This window comes from Canis lupus, chromosome 6, assembly GCF_011100685.1.
Source record: "Canis lupus familiaris isolate Mischka breed German Shepherd chromosome 6, alternate assembly UU_Cfam_GSD_1.0, whole genome shotgun sequence".
Lineage (NCBI taxonomy): Eukaryota > Metazoa > Chordata > Mammalia > Carnivora > Canidae > Canis > Canis lupus.
The window spans coordinates 16,615,516-16,635,121 of NC_049227.1; the positions used below are offsets into that span (position 1 = coordinate 16,615,516).

The following is a 19,606-nucleotide window of genomic DNA, read 5'->3' on the forward strand; positions in this document are numbered from 1 at the left end:
AAGAGCACCCACTGCACTCCAATGGACCCCATTATCACGATGTGCACCACCCCCACCCCCACCGCTATGGTCCAAATCCCACTTCTCACCATCTGCCTATTGTGCCTCGAATAGGCTGAACTTGATGGGGTCTCTGTGTTGGAGCCCCAGGCCCTTTGCACTTAACCACTGTTCCCGCTGTCCCCGGAATGCTCGGGCCCCTGACCATCTTTGCTAATGAAAGGCCGAGGCAGGTGTTGGCCAGCTACTACGGTGGAGCAAATCAGCTGGTCTCCTGACCATTGTGTGAGTAGCTTCCTCAGGGCAGTCCCATCACCGTCCCTGGTTCCCCTGCTTCCCTCCTACAAGGACACACAAGGCTGAATTCAGGGCGATCCCCTCACGTCCCGGCACCTGGGACCGGGGTCTGATTCGCTGGGGGCCTGGCTAGCCTCAGGCAGGGAAAACACCAGATAAGGCAAATGCTTTCCCTTTCCTCCTAAACACATAGCACATCCCTGACTCACCAAATGAAGGCAGAGAAGCAAAAATTAGCCTTTCTATCCTGGATAATTTTCCCATCACTCACACAGCAGAAAACAACCACCTTGTCATTAAAGAGATATATTAAGCTGTTTAATATCAGGTTTTCAGCTGGCACATGTTCTAGAAGGGGAGAGAAGGGCCGCTCCTGGCAGCTCCTTCAGCGTGACCTTTTAGCCTTACGGCCCACTGAGTATTTCCTGCCAATTCTGGTCCCATGCAGGTGTGGGGCAATCTGTTTATTTGGTAAAACGTGCCTGTCCTATTCAAAACCTCTGGCACCTGTTCATCTACCTAGACTCTCTGGATCAGACCTGTGTTATTCTGGAGACTCCGTGGCTGCAGAAAGGACAGGCTACCACCCCAATCCATGCCCCCCAGACCTCTCCCTATTCTCCACGCCTGCGGCACGTGCATGCCAGATAAACTTGACGGCCACAGAAAACCCTGGAGGAATGGGCGAGGTACAGACTCGTCATGGGGCGGGAAGACCCTGCATAATGAGTGCCGAGCAGAAGACGCACTCACGCACACTCAGCCCTGGAAAGCATGTCTGTTCCACAAGAATCTGGAGGTGTGAAGGTTACAACGAGAACTGCTAATCCAGGCGTGAAGACAGGCGGGCGGACTGACCTCTGTGGGGCCTGGCGGGGGGGGGGGGGGGGGGGGGGGGGGGCACCCAAGGTGGAGAGCGAGCAGGGCTGCAGGCCGGGCTGTGCCCTTGTGCTGCTCAGAACCTGGCTCTGGTCCTGTCTGTACATGAGACAGTTGGTCGAGATTCCAGTTCAGGATGAGGTGGCCTAGGGAGGGACCTGTACGTTCACGGGACTTTAACCTGTCAAGGCGGCCACCCAGGCCCTGACCATGCCATCAGCTGATGCGGCCTGAGTTGCGGCGCTGTCCAGCGGGCGCAAGCTGGTCTTGGTGGAGGACATGGTGTGTGCCCAGGAGGTCGGCACCTATAGGAAGGCCTTGGTTCTGGCAAGTGGTGGCCAGTGCCTGCTGCTTCCCTGTGGGACACATTCATTTCTGTGGCTCACACCAGCTCTGGAAACCACTGAGAGCCAGTAGCGTGCAGCCACTGTGCACACTGTCCCTGCCACCCTCTCAGGGCCTTCCATGGTACTGGCACCTCAGCTGTGCAGGACAGGGGAGGTGACCTCCAGTCCAAGGGTGCAGAGCTGGCCTGTTGTTGCCATGCTGAGCCATGACGCTGGCCCCAGTGGCCACCACCAAAGTGCCACAGACTCTTGGGGCCTCCCTGACCTGCACAGGGGACCTTAGCCCTCAAGGAGCCGGCCCTTGACAGAAACCCTTGGCATCGCACAGGCTGGAGAGGTTTCTGAGCTTAGCTGCTGAGCCCTTCTCTCCAGAAGCCATGGGATGGGAGTCGCCAAGGCAAGGCAGTGCCCAGGGGTGGGGCTTCCTACCAACTTGGCTTCTATTTTTGTCAAAATTTCTCTGATGGTCATGGGCCTCATCATGACCATAGCTGGTGGATGGGTCCTCCTCCTGCCATCATGTTACTTGGGCACACACCTGCACATGCTCCCAATCAGCTATACTATGAGCCTTGGCCACCTGGGCTTCAGCACCGTAGGTAACTTGCCACTATTCAAGTGACCACAAGGAGCCTCCAGACCTCCCCACAGGTCTCTTCAAGGTAGGCTACATAGGAGAAAGTCACACCTGCTTGGGTGAAAAAATTAACCATCTTATGGCCAACTCAGTAAAAACCAATGTAGAAGTGATTCAAGGTGGGGGGCTGGCTGCTCAAGTCAGTTGAGCATCCGACTCTTGATTTCAGCCCGGGTTGTGATCTCAGGGAGTAGAATCAAGCCCCAGGTTGGGTCCATGCTCAGTGAGGAGTCCGCTTGGGATTCTCTCTTCTTCTCCCTCTGCCCCTCCCTCCCCACTCTCTCTCTAATAAATAAATATTCTTTTTTTTTTTTTTTAAGTGATTCATGGGCAGCCCAGGTGGCTCAGTGGTTTAGCGTCGCCTTCAGCCCAGATCCTGATCCTGGAGACCCGGGATCAAGCCCCACGTCGGGCTCCCTGCATGGAGCCTGCTTCTCTCTCTGCCTCTCTCTCTCTTTCTGTCTCTCTCTCTGTCTTTCATGAATAAATAAATAAAATCTTTAAAAAAATGATTCAAAGATTTGGAACTGTAAAGAAAGCCATTTGATTTCAAGTCAAGGAGGAAAACAACTCATTCGAAAGTTTAAGATCCGCTGTGTTTTAAATACCCTCCTGCCAGCTCATTCAGCGTTCACGGGGATGACTTAACAAATGAAATTAGCATGGACATGGATACACCTTCTGCAGCAGCCCCGAAAACACAGGTGTGCAAGGCCTTGCGGTTCAACACTTTTTTTTTATAGGGAATAAGACAAGATGCTACTGACTCCCGATCCACTAAACCGTGGATATTCAGCACCAAAGTGACTGCTCTGAAAAACAGAAAAACAAACTCATCCAGAGGATGGGGACATTCCAGTTCATTCTCCAAGCTTGTTTTAGGAGACCTAAAGTCTGCAATATTTCCTTCTGGGGCGTAAGAGACAGCTGGACTTGAGAGAAGTCCCTGGCTTCCACTTGCTTCCCCAGCACAAGGAAAATGAAAATCGTATTTTCTTACCCGCCTTTTAATCCTCCCTCTCTTTCAAGACAATTAGAATGACGGCCCACACACTGGCAGGCACCCCAGAGACCATGATAACCACAGAAAAATACAAAAAGACACCCTTGATATTGCTGTTTGGGAGAACATTTTTGGAAGAAATGACTTCCCTTTAAACAAAAGGGATCTTTGCCAGACGCCCCCAAGGAAACATGTGCCGCAGCGAGCCAGGAGCCTGGCTGAGAGGTGGGGTGATGGGTCCTGCTTGGAGTTCCCCACACGGATTTCCACTTCTCCATCTGCACCACAGGGGCAAAGCAGGTGCAGGTTCAGAACCACGCTCTCTGAAGGTTTTATGATGTTTTTACCATTTATTCATCTTCCGCCAGGTTTCTGCAACTGCTTTAGAATTGTTAATAATTTCCTTTCCTTTTTATTTTGCTAAGCAAAGGAATTCCCAGCTGCCAAGTAAGCGCAGGAGAGGATGGTTAGCTTCTGCGGGCAGCCTGAGTTAATGCAGTCTTGGCTAACGGTACAGCAGCAGGGCGCTTGGGGAAGCTGCAGTGACCTCAGCGGCTAGGGAGGCCTGGCCGTGTTGGGACCATGGAAGGGTGAGCCAGCATGAGCACCTGTGGGTGCCACGGAGCAACAATCCCTCGGGGCCACAGCACTGGTGTCCAGCAGCTCTGCCCTTCTGTGGCCGTGGGCAGCAATCTCCGTGCTGAGACTCTGGGTCCCCTCTGTGAACACAGTGCTGAGACATCTGAGCCAGCTCCCAAGAGCTCGAGGCCCTCTTGTAAGGGATGTGCCACATTCTCTGAGTGGGCAGTGCCATGCCAGTCTTCCCGGTGGGCTCAGTGGGCCAGGGGCAGAGCAGGTCACTGTGTCCTCCTCAGTCATGCATGGGGACACTAGGATCCCAGGGAAAATGCTTGCAGGGGACCCCAGGGGAGCTAAGCCGGGGTTGATGGGACTCCCCATATGGCTCCTGGTCACAGCCCCCTGCAGATCAAGAGAGCCCCACTCTGTCCCCATGGCTTCTTATCTTGCTGTCTCTTCTCAGGCTGATGAAATCCAACTTATTCTTGGGGCAGCGGAACTCAGGGTGAACAGTTGTCTTCTGAGGGTGGCACTAGCAAGTGCTATCCAGCAATGGCTGGGGAGGCCCAGGAGAGTCTCCCAAAAGCCTGTTTTGGGTTGTAACTTACTTGTTTTTCAATTAGGAAGGTCCATTTTTTTCCTGACTCTAAAAATAACCCACAAAGCTGGAGACAACCCAAGTGCCCTGCAGCTGAGGGACTATCAAGTAAATGACCATAGGAAATGTGGCATCTGCTCATCACTCCCAGAGACTTGGGAGGTTTGCAGGCTGAGTGCTCCAGAGACACAGGCCAAAGGCCCTAGTGGGACCTGGCACCGCAACAGAAGGGCTCCCACCTGTGCCTGGAGCCTGCCCACAGGTCACTTGAGGGGCCTGTCCATACCCCATATCAGGGACCTCCACCTGCCCCAGATCCAGAGCATCAGGTCCCCGCAACTCTGATTGCTGTATGTGCATGCACTCCCCCATGGCCAGGACAGCCTGGTAGGGTCCTACTCCTTCCAGCGGGGACCATGTGTGGCCCATCCGGTGATCCAGATACCAGGGGAGCCCCATGCACCCCTCACTGGTGGGCTATGCACATTAAACCCCATCAGGTTCTTTGTCCTTCCGTTCATTCATTCACACACTCATTTTATTTTGCACCTACCATGTGGCTTGTGCTACAGACATAGAGTTGAGGAAAAGTAACACAAGACCTGCCCATGTTGCTCCTGGTCTAAGAGAGCACAGATAACAGTTAGACCCCCGATCCCTGTTACTGTAACTGCGTGTGTGCAGGGAGGTACTTGGAAGGATCGAGTGTTCAGTGGGCACCCCCTGACAACAAGACGCTTGCTGGCTGAGCTCTCAGCATCAAACTGCCCGTCTGGGTGGGAGCCTGGTTGCTGCTCCAAGAGAAGACATAGCCCATGTGTGGCCCTAAGCCAACAACCAGCTTCAGGCCAGAGAGGAGCCAGTCCCACAACCTCTGAACCTTGGCTGGGGAGACGAGTGCTGGTCTTGACTTCCTGTGTGCCTACCTGCATGTGCGTGTGCACACATGCACACTCTTGCACTGGGCTGCTCACCATCCCTTGGATGGCCACCCTGGAGCCCCCTCCACTCACCCCTGCAGCCAGCTGGAGAGACCCCTGCTTAGGGCCAGGCCCCAGGGTTTTAGAGCCTCCCAGAGGGTGGAGCGTCAGAAGAAATCTGACTGGCCTCCATCTGGTGCTCAGGTCACTGGGGTTTGGAGCCACTCCCCGGTGGCCCTCTGCTCCCTGCATGGGGGCAATCAGGCCACTTCTCAAAGATTTCCAGGATTCAGGGCCCTGGTGGGAGGCTGATGGTGTCAGCCCACTCACTGCTTTGGACATGTCCAGCAGTGCCTCCTCACCATCAGCCCCCTGGACCTGGCCGGCCCTGGGTTCACACCGCACCAGTGCCTCCTGCCCGTTGCCCACACTAGCCTAAGAGCTTCCTCAGAAACACATGGACCGCAGCACGGCCCTCATCGCTGCTCAGCTTGTTGAGTGGGTCAAGTCTGACCAAGGGTGCTGGCCCGACTCCCCACAAGGGAGGATGCTGGAGCTCCTGGAAGCCAGTCAGAACGAGGGTGGGAAGTGAGCTTGGAGATTGGCCCGAGCAGAGCAGGGACACAAACGGGTCCTTGTTCACCTCTGGTCGGGCCAGGCCTCTGCTGGCCCCACACCCGGGGACTGGCTATTGGGCAATCAGTTTGCCTTTGGGGCCTGGGTCAGTGTACCAGTGCAGACAAAACGTGGATTATTTTGCAGCAGAATGACAAATCCTTGAAACTCCTAACTGCTCACTCACCGAACCTCAAAATCTTTTTATTTTCTGAGCCTTAGTATGTAGGGCATGTGCCTAGCACCCTTCCTGCCTCCAGGAAGAAGTCCTATATACCTATATATACAAGACTTGGCCCAAAGGTCATCTTCATGGTGGTCTGGCAGCCAAGAACCCTTCTTTCCTGCCCTCCCACCTTGTCTGACCTTGTCGTGTGGTCTTGCCTGGGTCTGTGCCACACACCAGCCTAAGCTTTCCCCTCCAGGAGCTGTTTTAGCCCTGAGTCCAGCACAGTGAACACAGGACAGGACAAGACCGAAGGTTCTTACAGGATCAGTGAATCATTCTCAGGATCACCTCTTGTCAGAGTCTCATCTGCTGTTTACACGGCCTCAACTGTGTCGACCCTCAGGCCTCTGGGGTCTCACTACCCACAGAGCCCTCCTGTTGTACTTCTGGGCCTCAGGACCGCGGTGTTCATGGAGGAAACCTGTGGCTTGGGGAGGGTCAGCCTTGCCCCTGCCAGGTGGGTTCACTGTTTGCATCTCTTGCTTGATGAAGGGCTTTCTGCTAGGACATGTGCTGTGCTGTGTGCCTGTCTCTCCAGTTGCTGTGGGTGGGAGCACTGGGGACTCTTCCCTTCACAGCCTGGCCATGCTGTTCCTTCAGTGATTCTGAGGTCACCCCTGGTTCCAATCTGGGCTTACACATCTGTAAGATGCGGGCTGGGCCGGGTCCCATGCTGACTCCTGTCAGCGACCTCACCCCCCCCTTTCCTAGCCCTGCCAGTCAGTAAGCACTGACTTACAGTGGACCCTGGGAGGAAGGAGTGGCCAGCCCCATGCCTGGGCTGAGCCTTGGCTATTGAACATGGGCCGTGCTTGGAGAGCCAGGAGGGGTCAGAGCAGCAGCTGCATGATGCTCACCGATAGGAAGTGTTCTCAGACCCCTGTCACCCTGAGAGACCAGGTATGGAGTTTGGAGGCTGAGGCTCCTCTGAGGTCCCTGGGCCTTGTGCTTACTGGGGACATTACACAGGTCACGTAATAGTGTTAAAGGCCACTCCCAGGGCTCGATGGGGACCAACTGGACAAACTGAAGGCAGTGGGCAGGCCAGTGTGCAGGGCTGAGCTGGGGCCCTCCCTTGGGCAAACAGCTGGCAGAGGTAGTGAGGCCAGGCCAGTGGGGTCAAGACCACCAAAGGGCCCAGCTACACTGTCTGTACTGAATCCTCCTGTGGCCTACGGGTCTGACTTGGGCTGCCTTAATGATGTGTCCCAGCATGTCCCGTGGTGCCCCTGGTACATGACCCCAGTTCACAGAAGAGTATACTGAGGCCCAGGGAGGTTTAGGAGCCTGACCACAGTGGCATCTATGTCTCTGCAGCTATGTGTCTGGACATGAGCTATGTGGCTCAACTAACAGGAATGTGGAATGATGCTAAAAATTGGAGAGATGGGGCAGCCTGGGTGGTTTAGCGGCGCCTTCAGCCCAAGGCCTGATCCTAGAGTCCTAGGATCAAGTCCCATGTCAGGCTCCCTGCATGGAGCCTGCTTTGCCCTCTGCCTGTGTCTCTGCCTCTCTGTGTGTGTCTCTCATGAATAAATAAATAAAATCTTTAAAAAATTTTTTAAAAATAAATAAAAATAAAAATTGGAGAGATGCTGTTTAAGGCATAAACTTGCAGCCAATAGATAGGTGGGTCCTGGGTAGGTAGGATGCAGCCAACCTGCATCCTAACCCTCAGGCTTGGGAAGAAATTAGATCTTAACTGCTCCCACTGCACGGGGTGGTCAGGCCTGCTGACCTATGTTGCCATGTGAATGTATCAGATCAACATGTCGAACCCCCTGAAACTCACATCATGCCACAGCCCAATACTATCACGGTAAAAACGGAATTAAAGCCCATGGCTGTATGTGTCTTCCTCCAGGATGACCGGGCAAACACAAGCTTTCATGGGGCCTGAGTCCTTGTCCCCATGAACGTGGTAAGGGGAGACAGTGTGCACGGTTTCATGCTTTTACAAAGAAGCTGGAACCCCAGGTTGTGGTTAAATCTGCCGACGGGGCAGGCATCGTGGGGACCATGGAGAGCCCACCACAGCCTCTCTGCCCACGCAAGCCCAGGGGAGGCAGGGGGAAATTGGCACCTCCCAGCCACCAGTCTGTGTCAGAGCTGCAACAGGGACAATTTCTACCCCCTGATGGCCCCAGGGTAGACCCTGCTCTTCTCAGAACTTGGAGTCCCCTGAGGCCTCACATTACACAGAGGATGGGCCTCAGCAAGGGGTAGGCCCCTGCATCAGCAACCCAGAGGAAGCACAAGCACAGGAAGATGGGCCCTGGTGGGCTACGGGTCATGCGGGAAGCCCAAACGTCAATGGGGGGGGGGGGGGCGGATGGTAGGTAAGTGGTCTCCAGTGTGTGGCCCCTTGAGTGGCCCCAGGGCCCCTGGGAAAGTCGATGCTAAGTTTAAGAGTCTCCCAGCTGAACCTGCTTATCCCACAAGGGAATGGGCTGGCCCAGGTTCACTTGGGCCCTCAGTTCATTGGGGAGGCACATGGTTGCAGCCCAGAGCAGGGCCTGGGTCATGAGGAGGGGTCCTGCTCTCCTGCCGGCATGCACTCTGCCTGGTGGACCACACTTGGTCAGAGCATTTTAAGATACCGTCTCGGCCTGCACATTTTCTACAGCTGCCTCTGTGTATGCGTCTTGGCTGCTAGGAATTCCTCGGCCCCAAACAGCTGTTGGCAGATGGCTTCTCTGGGACACAAACACATCCACACACACGTTTCTGTTCTTTGTAAGAGGAAAGAAAAGCAGATGGCCAGTTTGCAGGGTCTGCAGCATGCACAGAACACATGGCCGAGCTGCATCCCCAGCCACAGAGAAGAGGTAAATCAAGGCAGATCGGACATGCAGGGCTGGAGGCCCTGCCCTGCACACCGTCAACACAGCAAAATAGCAGACAGGAGACGAATCAGAGTACTGAGGCCTCTTCACCATGTGTGGTGGTTCCGGAAATCTGCAGGCTGGGAGGATAGCCTAGTGAGTGCCTCCCTGTGGGCACCCCGGTCCCAGCAAGGCAGGCTCCAACTCCCAAGACGGCCCTGCCTCAGCAGCCTATTGCCACTCAAAGGGCCAGGACCTAGTGTCCAAGGTGCTGGACTTGTGCCCTGGCCACCTAGTCACTCCCTGTTGATATTTAAACCCTCTGGATCTTCAGTTTCCTCCTCCTTAAAGGAGAGTTGGCAATAAAAATAAAGCCTACCTCTGTGGTTGAAAAGGTCAGACGACTTGATGCGAGCCACGTAACATCCCCTGTCACCTGCTCCGATGCAGGCCAGAGCAGAGATGGAAAACCCTGATGGACATGCAAAGATGAGGAAATGGCCTTCTTGAGTGTGAGGGTCAAAACTCAGCATGGCTGCCTGGGACGCACGTTCCTTCTACAGCCATGTCAAGACATTAAAGAGGAGGAGGAAGAGAAGTACATGGTGGGGGAAGCAGGGGCACACTCTCCCCATGGGGACAATCGCCACCAACACATGTCCACACTGCACCAAGATACGTGGGTACGGGGTGCCCCAACACCATCCAGTAGTTCTCTCAGACGCAGGAGCCTAGAGCAGGACAGCAGGGAGCCTCCCACCCACCTAGGCAAGGGCAGTGGGGACCCAGGCCTGACCTGGGGATCAGCACATTTGCTGCCTGTGACCTCTCCAGGCTGTGTGGACAACCTCTCATGGGCCTGTGAGGACCCCCTGCAGCCCCACGGCCAGCAGAGACCTCAGCATCCAGCCCAGGCACAAGGCTCCATCCTGGAACCCTCATGCTAGGCTGCTGGAGCACAGACTACCATACAGCCTTTGGACAACTTTGGCAGGACCTACCATAGCCCACTACCACCCCGCCCTGAGACCAAGCACTTCACTCTGAGCATATTGCACCTCCCAAAAACAGGGTCCTCCAAAAGTACAAGAGTGGTCATAGTAGCGTTATTAATAATATTCCCAAACTGGAAGCAAGCTGCACATCCATCAACATGGGGGATGTACTCATACAACGGAACCCAGTTTGGTAAGGGGAGCAGATGTGCTGCAGGTAGCGGCATCTTGCAAGCACAGCACTCAGCATAAGGCATCTGGCATGTTCCACACAAAAAAGGACCAGGGTAAGCTGTCTGCATGCAGGAATTGGATTGTAGCAATGCTTAGGATATTTACTCTTGACCTAATCTAATCTCTCAACACACAGAGAAGGAGGTTGGGGGGTTGGAGGGTGAACAGATGAACAGCAGAGATGAAGAGTCTTTAGTACCTTTGTCAACCCTGATGCTGAGAAGAGGTTTTGGTGAACACGCAGGCCGTGTCTTACCCGGGGGCGCTAACAGGTTGAATTGTCCCCCAAAAGGTACGTCCAAGTCTGAGCCCTGGTACCCACGAACGTGGCCTTACTTGGAAGCAGGGACTCTGAGGTGGTGATGGTTACGTTGAGGTCACGCTGGAGCAGGGTGGGGTCCTCGTGGAGGAGGGGAGCATGGATGTGCACGCATGGAGGAGGCCACGCAGCCAGGAGCTGGACAAGGCAGGAAGGACCCTCCCCTGGAGCCCAGAGAGGGAGCGTGGCCCGGACACCTTGGGTTCATACTTCTGGCCCCAGACACTCAAACAGGGGTGCATATGTAAGTGTAGAATTCAAGTATCATCAATGAGGAATTAGGAAGTTAACCTACATTTTAACAGTATCAGGGACGGTTGTGGTCCTGGGCTGGGGTGCGCCTGCCTTGAGATCTGAGTAGCACCCCAGCTGCGCTGGGGTCAGTTATCTGCATAGCCTATTCCAGCCTCACCTCCTGACTGTGTGGCCTTGGGTGACCTGGGTGCCCTCAGGCATGTCCCCCTGCCACCCTAAACTTTGGTCTGTTCCTCCATGATGGGGTTCTTCAGGGGATCTGTGATACCCTTGCGCCACACCCAAGACCTCAACCTTGTCCACCTTCAGGCCAGGTACAGTGAGCTTCCCGTGGGGAGCTTCCTACCTTCCTCCCGAGGTTTTAGGTTTCCCCAAGCCTTGGATGACAGTCATTAACCCAGCCTCAAAATGACCCATCCCAGACTTCACTGAGCCTGACTTGCAGGGTTTTTCTTGTTTCTCTCTCTCTCTCTTTATTTTTTATTTTTTTGCAAGCAAGGCTAGCCCTCAGAGCACCAGCAATCATAACCCCAGTAATGTCATTCCTGTTGCTGAAGTTAGTTTTCCCTGAGAAGCTACCAATGGGTCATGATATTTCCCCTTCCTCACGGCCTCTGAAGACACTTTGATCCCAAACCGCATATAGGCACAGGAGGCGTTCTAGCCTCTGGTGTGCACTTCACTGAGGGCCTCCGATGCTGAGGGACAGCCCAGTAGTGCTGGTTATGATGGGACCCTCACACTGGCCTCCCGGGCACTGGCTGACCCTAGGAGAAGCGTGTCTGCACTCCTTTTCTGGCCTGCCTGCAGTAGCATCAAATAGTCACCTTCCCTGGGATAGTCAGAACCCAAAACCCCAGAGTGCCCAGAAATCATTGTAGAGCTCGAGTTAACGCTATGGAGGAAACTGTAGGTGACTCCCTGGATCTCCCACCAAACCCAGCACTCAGCCCATGCTGGGCATCAAGTCCTTTTCCTCCCAAGACATGGAGGGACCCTCAGCCTCATGGAATCCAACCTGGGGCCATGTAAGGAAACCGAGGGACAGAGCAGACAAGGGGCATCTGTAACATCACAGGCAAGGGAGCAGCAGATGACATTTGATGCAGGCACGTTTGCTCTGCAAGGCTCCAGGCCACCACATGCACCTCTCTGCTGGGTGCTCCTGCCCCCGGGCAGAACCCTTCACTCACCCTAGCCCTGAATCTACACCACCGCCTCGTCTGACACCCAACAAAGCCCTCCCCCACTCACCACTTGCACCCCTCTGCCAGCAGTAGGCATGGACCTTCTTGCTGACTGGTGCTCCCTGAAGGGAGTCCAGCATTCACCCTCTTCCAGCTCTCGGGTCCCCAGGTCTGGAGTGCTAGGACCTCAACCTCAGGCCTCAGCTGGAGGTCCCTTCTGAGAAGCTATCCAGCTGCCTAACATGCACTCACCAGCCCCCCGTCACACCTGGAGGTGAGGGTGGCTGCCCACATGCTCATGTCTGCCACTGTCCGCCCACCCCCTCATTTGCTCTGTACACACGTACACAGCACCAACTCTGAGTTCAGCCCCCACCCCCGGGGCCATGGTAGGAGCAGACACACACTGCTCTCCATCCCACCTGAGCAGCAGGAGAGTGGGGTCTGCACAGTGTGGGTCCGAGGCACGAGGCCAGGCCCCAGGGCTCTGTGGGCAATTGTGGGATGGCTGTGCATGTTTCTGCCAGGAGGTGCTCACAGTTGGCATCATGCACCTACCTGTATGGCCGTTCTTCAAGAAACAAGTTGGAATTGTTGCAAAGTGCCCATACTCTCTGGCCTGTCCAACTGTCTCCACCTCACATTGCTAAACCACCAGCTCCTCACAGTTGCCTTTGAGAAACGTGGTGCCTGTGGCCACACCACCACCAGGCCTGCTGGCTCTGTGGACAAGCCAGCACTTGCAAACTGCTGTCACTCTCCTCACCTGCATCACGGCATACCTAGTTCACAGAACACTTACATGCTACACTAAAAGCACAGGCACTACCATGCCAAAATAGGCACAGTGGACCCTCAAAATAAAAAGCTCGTGCTTTGAAGGACCCCACATATGTGATGAGGGCTTCATGTGCAAAATAAAGAACTCTTACAACTACTAACCAAACAAGCCAACCAAAAAATAGCAGATCTGAAGAGGCATTTCCCCAAAGAAGATACACAAATGGCCAACAAGGACATGAAAAGATACTTAACATCACAAGTCATTAGAAAAACGTGGGTCAAAACCACAAGGAGAGGATCCCTGGGTGGCTCAGCGGTTTGCGCCTGCCTTTGGCCCAGGGCCCGATCCTGGAGTCCCGGGATCGAGTCCCACGTCGGGCACCCGGCATGGAGCCTGCTTCTCCCTCCTCCTGTGTCTCTGCCTCTCTCTTTCTCTCTCTACATCTATCATGAATAAATAAATAAGTCTTTAAACAAAACAAAACACAAGGAGACACCACTTCACACCAGCAGGGGGGCCAGAATCAGACAGGTAGTAAGTAAGAGGTGCTGGCCAGGGCACAAGGTCGCCGTGCAATGTAAGCGGTGTGCCCCGTGGGAAACACTCTGGCAGCCCCTCAGTTACGTTCAGTTATTATCAGATCCAGAAACTCCAGTCCTAGGCTTAGACCCAAAAGAAATGAAAACACAGGTTCACGCAAACACATGGACATGAAGGTTCACGGCAGCGTTATCTGTAATAGCCCCAAAGTGGAAATAATCCAAATGCCCATTAACTGGTGGAAATACAAATAAAACATGGCCCATCCACAGCATATGCAGTACCATTTGGCCGCAGACAGGAGTAGGGCACCGCCGCCCGCCGTGCGTGGATGAGCCTGGAGCGCGCGATGCGCAGTGAAAGAAGCTGGTCACAAAGAACACATATCCTAGTGTATGTATATGAAATTCCAGAACGTGACTCCACAGACACAGAAGATGGATGGGTGGTGGTCCAGGGGGAGTCGGGGAGGGATGGCAACACAGGGTTCCTTCTGGAGTCACCAAAAGGTTCTACCGTGGATGGTGGTGGTGGACATGCCCTTCTGTGAATAGAGTAAAAGCTACTGAGTCGCAGGCTGTAAGTGGGCGAACTGTGTGAGAGGTGAATTACGTCTTGATGAAGCTGTTGGAAAGCTTACTTACTTAATCCTAAAGCAAGAATGTCCAGAAACAGGAAAAGTACTTCATAATATGCTACTGATAACATAAAGCCATTAGGAGCTCATAGAAGAAAGTTTTTCTTAAAAAGAACTATTAATCATGGATTTTAATTTTGTAATGCTATGGTCATAAACCACAGCTGTTTTCATGTTCAGACCGCAGCACTGGGGACGGGAATGGCGTGTGCAGCCTCCTCAGGTCGTGGGCCTGGGCCCCGGGGTTCCTCAGGGGAGAGCAGGGTGCTGGCAACAGGACCACGATCAATGCCAGACTCAGGACATGGTCAGCGAGGAGGGTCTGGGTGCGAGGAAGCGCTTGGGTCCAAGCCAGCAGAAATAGCAAGAGAACCAGGCGAGAGGGACATCAGAGACCCAACGTGTGTCCACTCTGCCCGGGGCGGGTGGCGGAGGGGGGCGTCGGCTGCCCAGGAACGAGCTGACCTCAGAACACCCACCGTGGCTCTGCCTCCAGCAGTCCAGCTGGCAACCATGAGCATGTGTTTGCCCTTCTTGGCCTCAGTTTCCCCAACTGCCTAGAGACTCTCAACCCTGTTTCCATGGCTACCACTTGGCCTCAACATCCCCATTCAGCCCACAGGTCACACTGGTCTTTGCCAAGCACTGGCACAAACCCTGCCCCAGACTGTCCACGAGTGGCCTCGGCCTTCGATGCTGGAGAGGCAGGACCAGGCATCCTTCCTGCTCTAAATGGGCTGGGGACTGACAGTTTAGGAGAGAAGGGGCAAAGGTGAGCCACGTAGGCTTCCCAGGGACCCAGGAGCCTGGCTGTCCTACCTGCCAGATCTCTACACTCAGCTCCTCCCGTGACCTTGGGTGCTGCCCACCATGGCTGCCGCAGCTGGGGGTAAGGAGACAGAGAGGAAGGCTGGGGCAGTGGGGTGGGGAAGGCAGGTGGGGGGGGTAGTCAGGGAGACCAAGGGGAGGAGGAGGTGAGGAGGGGGGAGGCAGGTAGAGGGTGGGGGAGGAAGTCAGGGAGATGGGAGGAGGGGGAGGGGGAAGGGAGACTGGGGCAGTGGGGTGGGGAAGGCAGGTGGAGGGGGGCAGTCAGGGAGACCAAGGGGAGGGGGAGGTGAAGGGGGGGAGGCAGGTGGAGGGTGGGGGAGGAGGTCAGGGAGATGGGAGGAGGGGGAGGGGGAGGGGAGGGGAGGCTGGGGCAGTGGGGTGGGGAAGGCAGGTGGAGGGGGGGGAGTCAGGGAGACCAAGGGGAGGGGGAGGTGAGGAGGGGGGAGGCAGGTGGAGGGTGGGGAGGAAGTCAGGGAGATGGGAGGAGGGGGAGGGGAGGGGAGGGGAGGCTGGGGCAGTGGTGGGGGGAAGGCAGGTGGAGGGGGGGAGTCAGGGAGACCAAGGGGAGGGGGAGGTGAGGAAGGGGGAGGCAGGTGGAGGGTGGGGGAGGAGGTCAGGGAGATGGGAGGAGGGGGAGGGGGAGGGGGAAGGGAGACTGGGGCAGTGGGGTGGGGAAGGCAGGTGAGGGGGGGAGTCAGGGAGACCAAGGGGAGGGGGAGGTGAGGGGGGGGAGGCAGGTGGAGGGTGGGGGAGGAGGTCAGGGAGATGGGAGGAGGGGGAGGGGAGGGGAGGCTGGGGCAGTGGTGGGGGGAAGGCAGGTGGAGGGGAGGGGGGAGGGGGTCAGGGAGACCAGGGAAAAGGGGGCGGTGGGGGAAGGGGGAGCTGGGCAGAGGGGGAGGCCGGAGTGGTGGTGGTCAGGGAGATGAGGGCAGAGGGGGAGGCTGGGTAGCCTGGGCTTTGGGCTCCACCTAGGGCAATCTACGCCATTTCTCCAAGCTCCGGCTTCCTCCTCTTTATGTGGCAGAACAGCAGCAGGAGTAATAATACTTCCTATAACTCCCAGAGGCGTGCTGACGGAACAACAGACCTGCAACCCTTGGCACAGGGCCAGGCCCAAGGGACGCACACGGCAGCCACTCAAGCAACGTTACCATTCCTGCTGTTGTTAGAGCCTACACTGGGCATCCCGACCACAGGTGCTCACACAGGTAATCCCATGGAGGGGCGGGAAGAGCATCCTCGTGGCATCAGGGACCTGGAAGTAGTCCTTCTGCCTCAGCTCCCCTGTGAGAGGCCACACCCTTTCAACTATTTTCCTCAACAGAGGGGCTGAAATCATGAAGAAGCCCAAGGAGCCTAGGATGTTCCATGAGGAGCCCATGCCTGCCCAGGCCTCATTTCTTCCAGAACGTTCCATGAGGAGCCCATGCCTGCCTAGTCCTCAATTCTTTCCAGAATGTTCCACAAGGAGCCCAGGCCTGCCCAGGCCTCATTCCTTCCAGAATGTTCCATGAAGAGCCCATGCCTGCTTAGTTCTCAATTCCTTCCAGAATGTTCCACAAGGAGCCCAGGCTTGCCCAGGCCTCATTCCTTCCAGAATGTTCCAGGAGGAACCCACACCCTGCCCAGGCTACATACCCTCCAGCTGTGTGGACCCTGCCCCAGTCATCCTTCTGGAGGGGGGGGGCCTATATGAGCCATGCTGATTGTCCACATTCCTGCATCCAGCCACCTTCCCAAGACAGCCAAGCCCACTGCAGCTCCTTTTTCTATACTGATTCTCCTGAAGGCTCTGTAAAATTCCCTTTCTGCACAGACCCAGAAAGGAGGGGCCTGTACTCACAGATCCGACAGCATCACGGGTAGCTTCACTACGCCTTAGTGTGGGGCATTTGCACCTTATCCCAGCAGCCCCAAATCACCCCTTTGGTAACAAGTTACCAACTAGTAGCTGTATTTTGTTGGGTCTCTAAGGTATTTGGAATGTTTCTTAATTAGTTACCAACCTTTTTGAAATTTGAAAATTAGCAGAGAAAGATATCTGTATTTCTAGCTTATCCTGAAAACTGGATATCGGGACAGATGGCCAAGATCTGGCGAGCACAGGCAACTGCCCCTTCTGGTGGAGCCCAGCCCCGGCAGCTTGCCATGAGCTCCCACCACCAGCATGGTCCTCGTGGGCACTGGGAGGTACAACCCACACTTTAAGTGCAACGAACTCTCTCTTGTCAGTTCACAAATGGCCTTGGTGGGGCTAACAGGAGATGGCACAGCGACCTTGGACCACACGGGATACCTATGCCCCAGCATCCTCGGAGCGGACACCAAAAACACGGATGCTCCTCATGAATTTTCTTGCGGTGGCCTGGCTTTCAAATACCCCTTTCTACCACTCCCATAAATTTTCATGTGCCAACAAGTGCCTTAATATTTATTTTGGTAGCACGGTTTCTATTTTATGGAACAGGAAACTACAGTGGTGGGGGGTTTCGATCCAGCCCACCGCTAGTTTTATAAATAAAGCTTTACTGACAGACAGCTATGCCTGTTCATTTATGTATCATTTGGCTGCTTTGGGCTAGGATAGCAGAGCTGAGGCATGGAGACACAGACCATATAGCCTACAAAACTTAAAATACCTATCAGCTGGCCCTTTATAGAAAAACAGTCTGCTGATCCCTGAGGCATGCAGGAGAGGCGAAAGCCGCCTCCTCTAGGAGCATTCTTTGGTGTCCATATTCAGGCTCCTTGTTTAAAACATTTATGATGCTCACTGGGGTAGGAATGATCTGCCAGTGGGTGAAGGTGGGGATGGGGAGGACTGGGGAGGCCTGGGAGAGGAGGAGGTGAGGATGCAGGACACCTGCGTTAACTTCTTGCCTTGATGCAGAGAAAGCCCAGAGCAGTCACCCAAAGTTCACCTCAAAACACCTCTGGGAGGAAACACTGCATTTTCCACCAGAAACTTGGTGCTGCACATGCTGGTACAGACCTGTCTCTGCCCCTGGCATCCCAGTCCCAACCAGCCCCCAGCACTTACTTCATGGGTTTGAACAGCGCTTGCCCATAATTCTGGAACGTCATGATGAGCTTGAGCTGCGTGCCCCCCGACTTCATGGCTGCAAGGGAGAGGGAAAGAGATATGGAGTCACTTGCTACCCAAGACTCCTCCTATGGGCAAGTGAGGCCAGCTCCCACTCTGCTCCAACGGCCACTGATGCTGATACACACTCCCACCTGATATTTAGGTGCTGGTGCTGGAGGCAGGATCTCTCAGACAGTCTGACCCAGACACAAAGGGACTGGCTTCTAGAAAGGATGGCCAAGTATATGTACATCCCAGCAATGTCTCCCTCCCCAGACACCTGGATGACCTACTTATACGCCCCCCCCAACCCCTCCCCACATTACTGCTTGCCCAGTATAAGTTTCTGGGGTTCGATTGCAAGTCTGAGCAGGGTTAGTCTGAGGAGACCCTGGAGACCCCTTGGCCAGAAGCACCTGACTCATCACAGAGGGCTTCAGGGGCTCCACATGGACACTATGGGGGTAGAAGTCTCCAAAAGCATCATTATGGCTTCCCAACTGCCACACCAGCTCAGAAGCTTAAAGATTTTTTGAAAATACCTGCTCTTCCCCAGACTCTGGATCTCCTATATGCTGATGGAGTTGAAGGAAGGAAAATATTCAGGGGTTTCCACAAGATGTGGGGGTGAGAGGCTGGGTTTGGTCTCTGGCCACCTTAGAAGCTGAGCTCACTTACCCACCCCACCTTCTGCATGGCAAGAGCCCCAGACCATGTGAAGGAGGCCACACGGAGGGCCTCTTGCATCCACACCAGGCACGAGCTGTGCTACTGTCACAGGTATGACCAAGGAAGAGGCAAAGTATCCCCACCAGAGTCTGTGTCTGGTATGGCATGACAGCAAGATGACTTCAGGCTTTGGTACAAGAGGACAAAAGGCCCTGGGGAACCCTTAGGAAGGCCTCTCTGAGGAGGTGACACCTAAGCTGCTCTGAGGGAGGAGTAGAGGTTGGCCTGAACACACTACGGAAGGCAGAAGGAATGCACAGGCCTTGAAGAAGGAGAGAACTAGGCACATTTATAGCCTTCGAGGAAGCGCGTGGGGCCCCCCCCATCCCAGTGGGTAGGAGGGAAGTGGGTTGGGGGCCTGGGTATGCAGCAGCTCTCAGAGGGGTCCTTCCAACATGGGGTGAGTGGTTGGTGCTAGGCTGCAGAATAGCCAGGAACCAGGTAAATGCTGTCCCCCACAGTGTAGAGGGCTGGCTACAAGGGTGTAAAGTAGAAGCCAGGGGAAGGAGGCCAAGGCAGCCATAGCAGACAATGGTGGTTTGGATGACAGAGATGGGGATAATGGAAAAATTTAAGAAATATCTGAGGCTCCAAGGAACCATTTAGTGGAGTAGGTGTGGGGTGTGGAGGGGAGAAAGGAACCTAGGATAACCCTTGGATTCCAGTTGGAGCAGTAGATGAATGGGGAGGAATGTGCATGGAGGTGAAGATCAAGGCCAGATGAGTAGAGATGACTGAGGGGTGCCATATTGGAGGGGCACCATACTGGAGGGTGTCATACTGGAGGGCACCATATTGGAGGAATGTCATTGGAGAAGCACCATACTATAGGGCACCATATTGGAGGGGTGCCGTATTGGAGGAGCACCATACTGGAGAGGCACCATACTGGAGGGGCACCATACTCAGAGGGTGCCATAATGGGGGGCTTTGGTATGGAGGAGCCTTGAGGCTGGAGTCTCTGCCCAGCTTCCTATGTCCAGGCGCCTGAGAGGGAGTCTTCACTCTCCCTAATCTTGGTTTCCCCCTTGTATTGGATGGAGCTCAGCAGATGCCTGCCCAGCCTTCTTTATGGCGCTATGGT

At 54.9% G+C, this 19,606-nt stretch overlaps 1 protein-coding gene across 1 annotated transcript in view; it reads right to left on the bottom strand.

Moving 5' to 3' along the window:
* The window catches only part of FAM20C (FAM20C golgi associated secretory pathway kinase), a 48,806-nt gene that overhangs the window by 18,579 nt on the left and 10,621 nt on the right, over positions 1-19,606 (bottom strand). Inside the window, exon 3 of the mRNA XM_038539722.1 lies at positions 17,749-17,827. Coding sequence (XP_038395650.1) covers positions 17,749-17,827 — 79 coding nt within the window. The remainder of the gene's footprint in view (positions 1-17,748; positions 17,828-19,606) is intronic.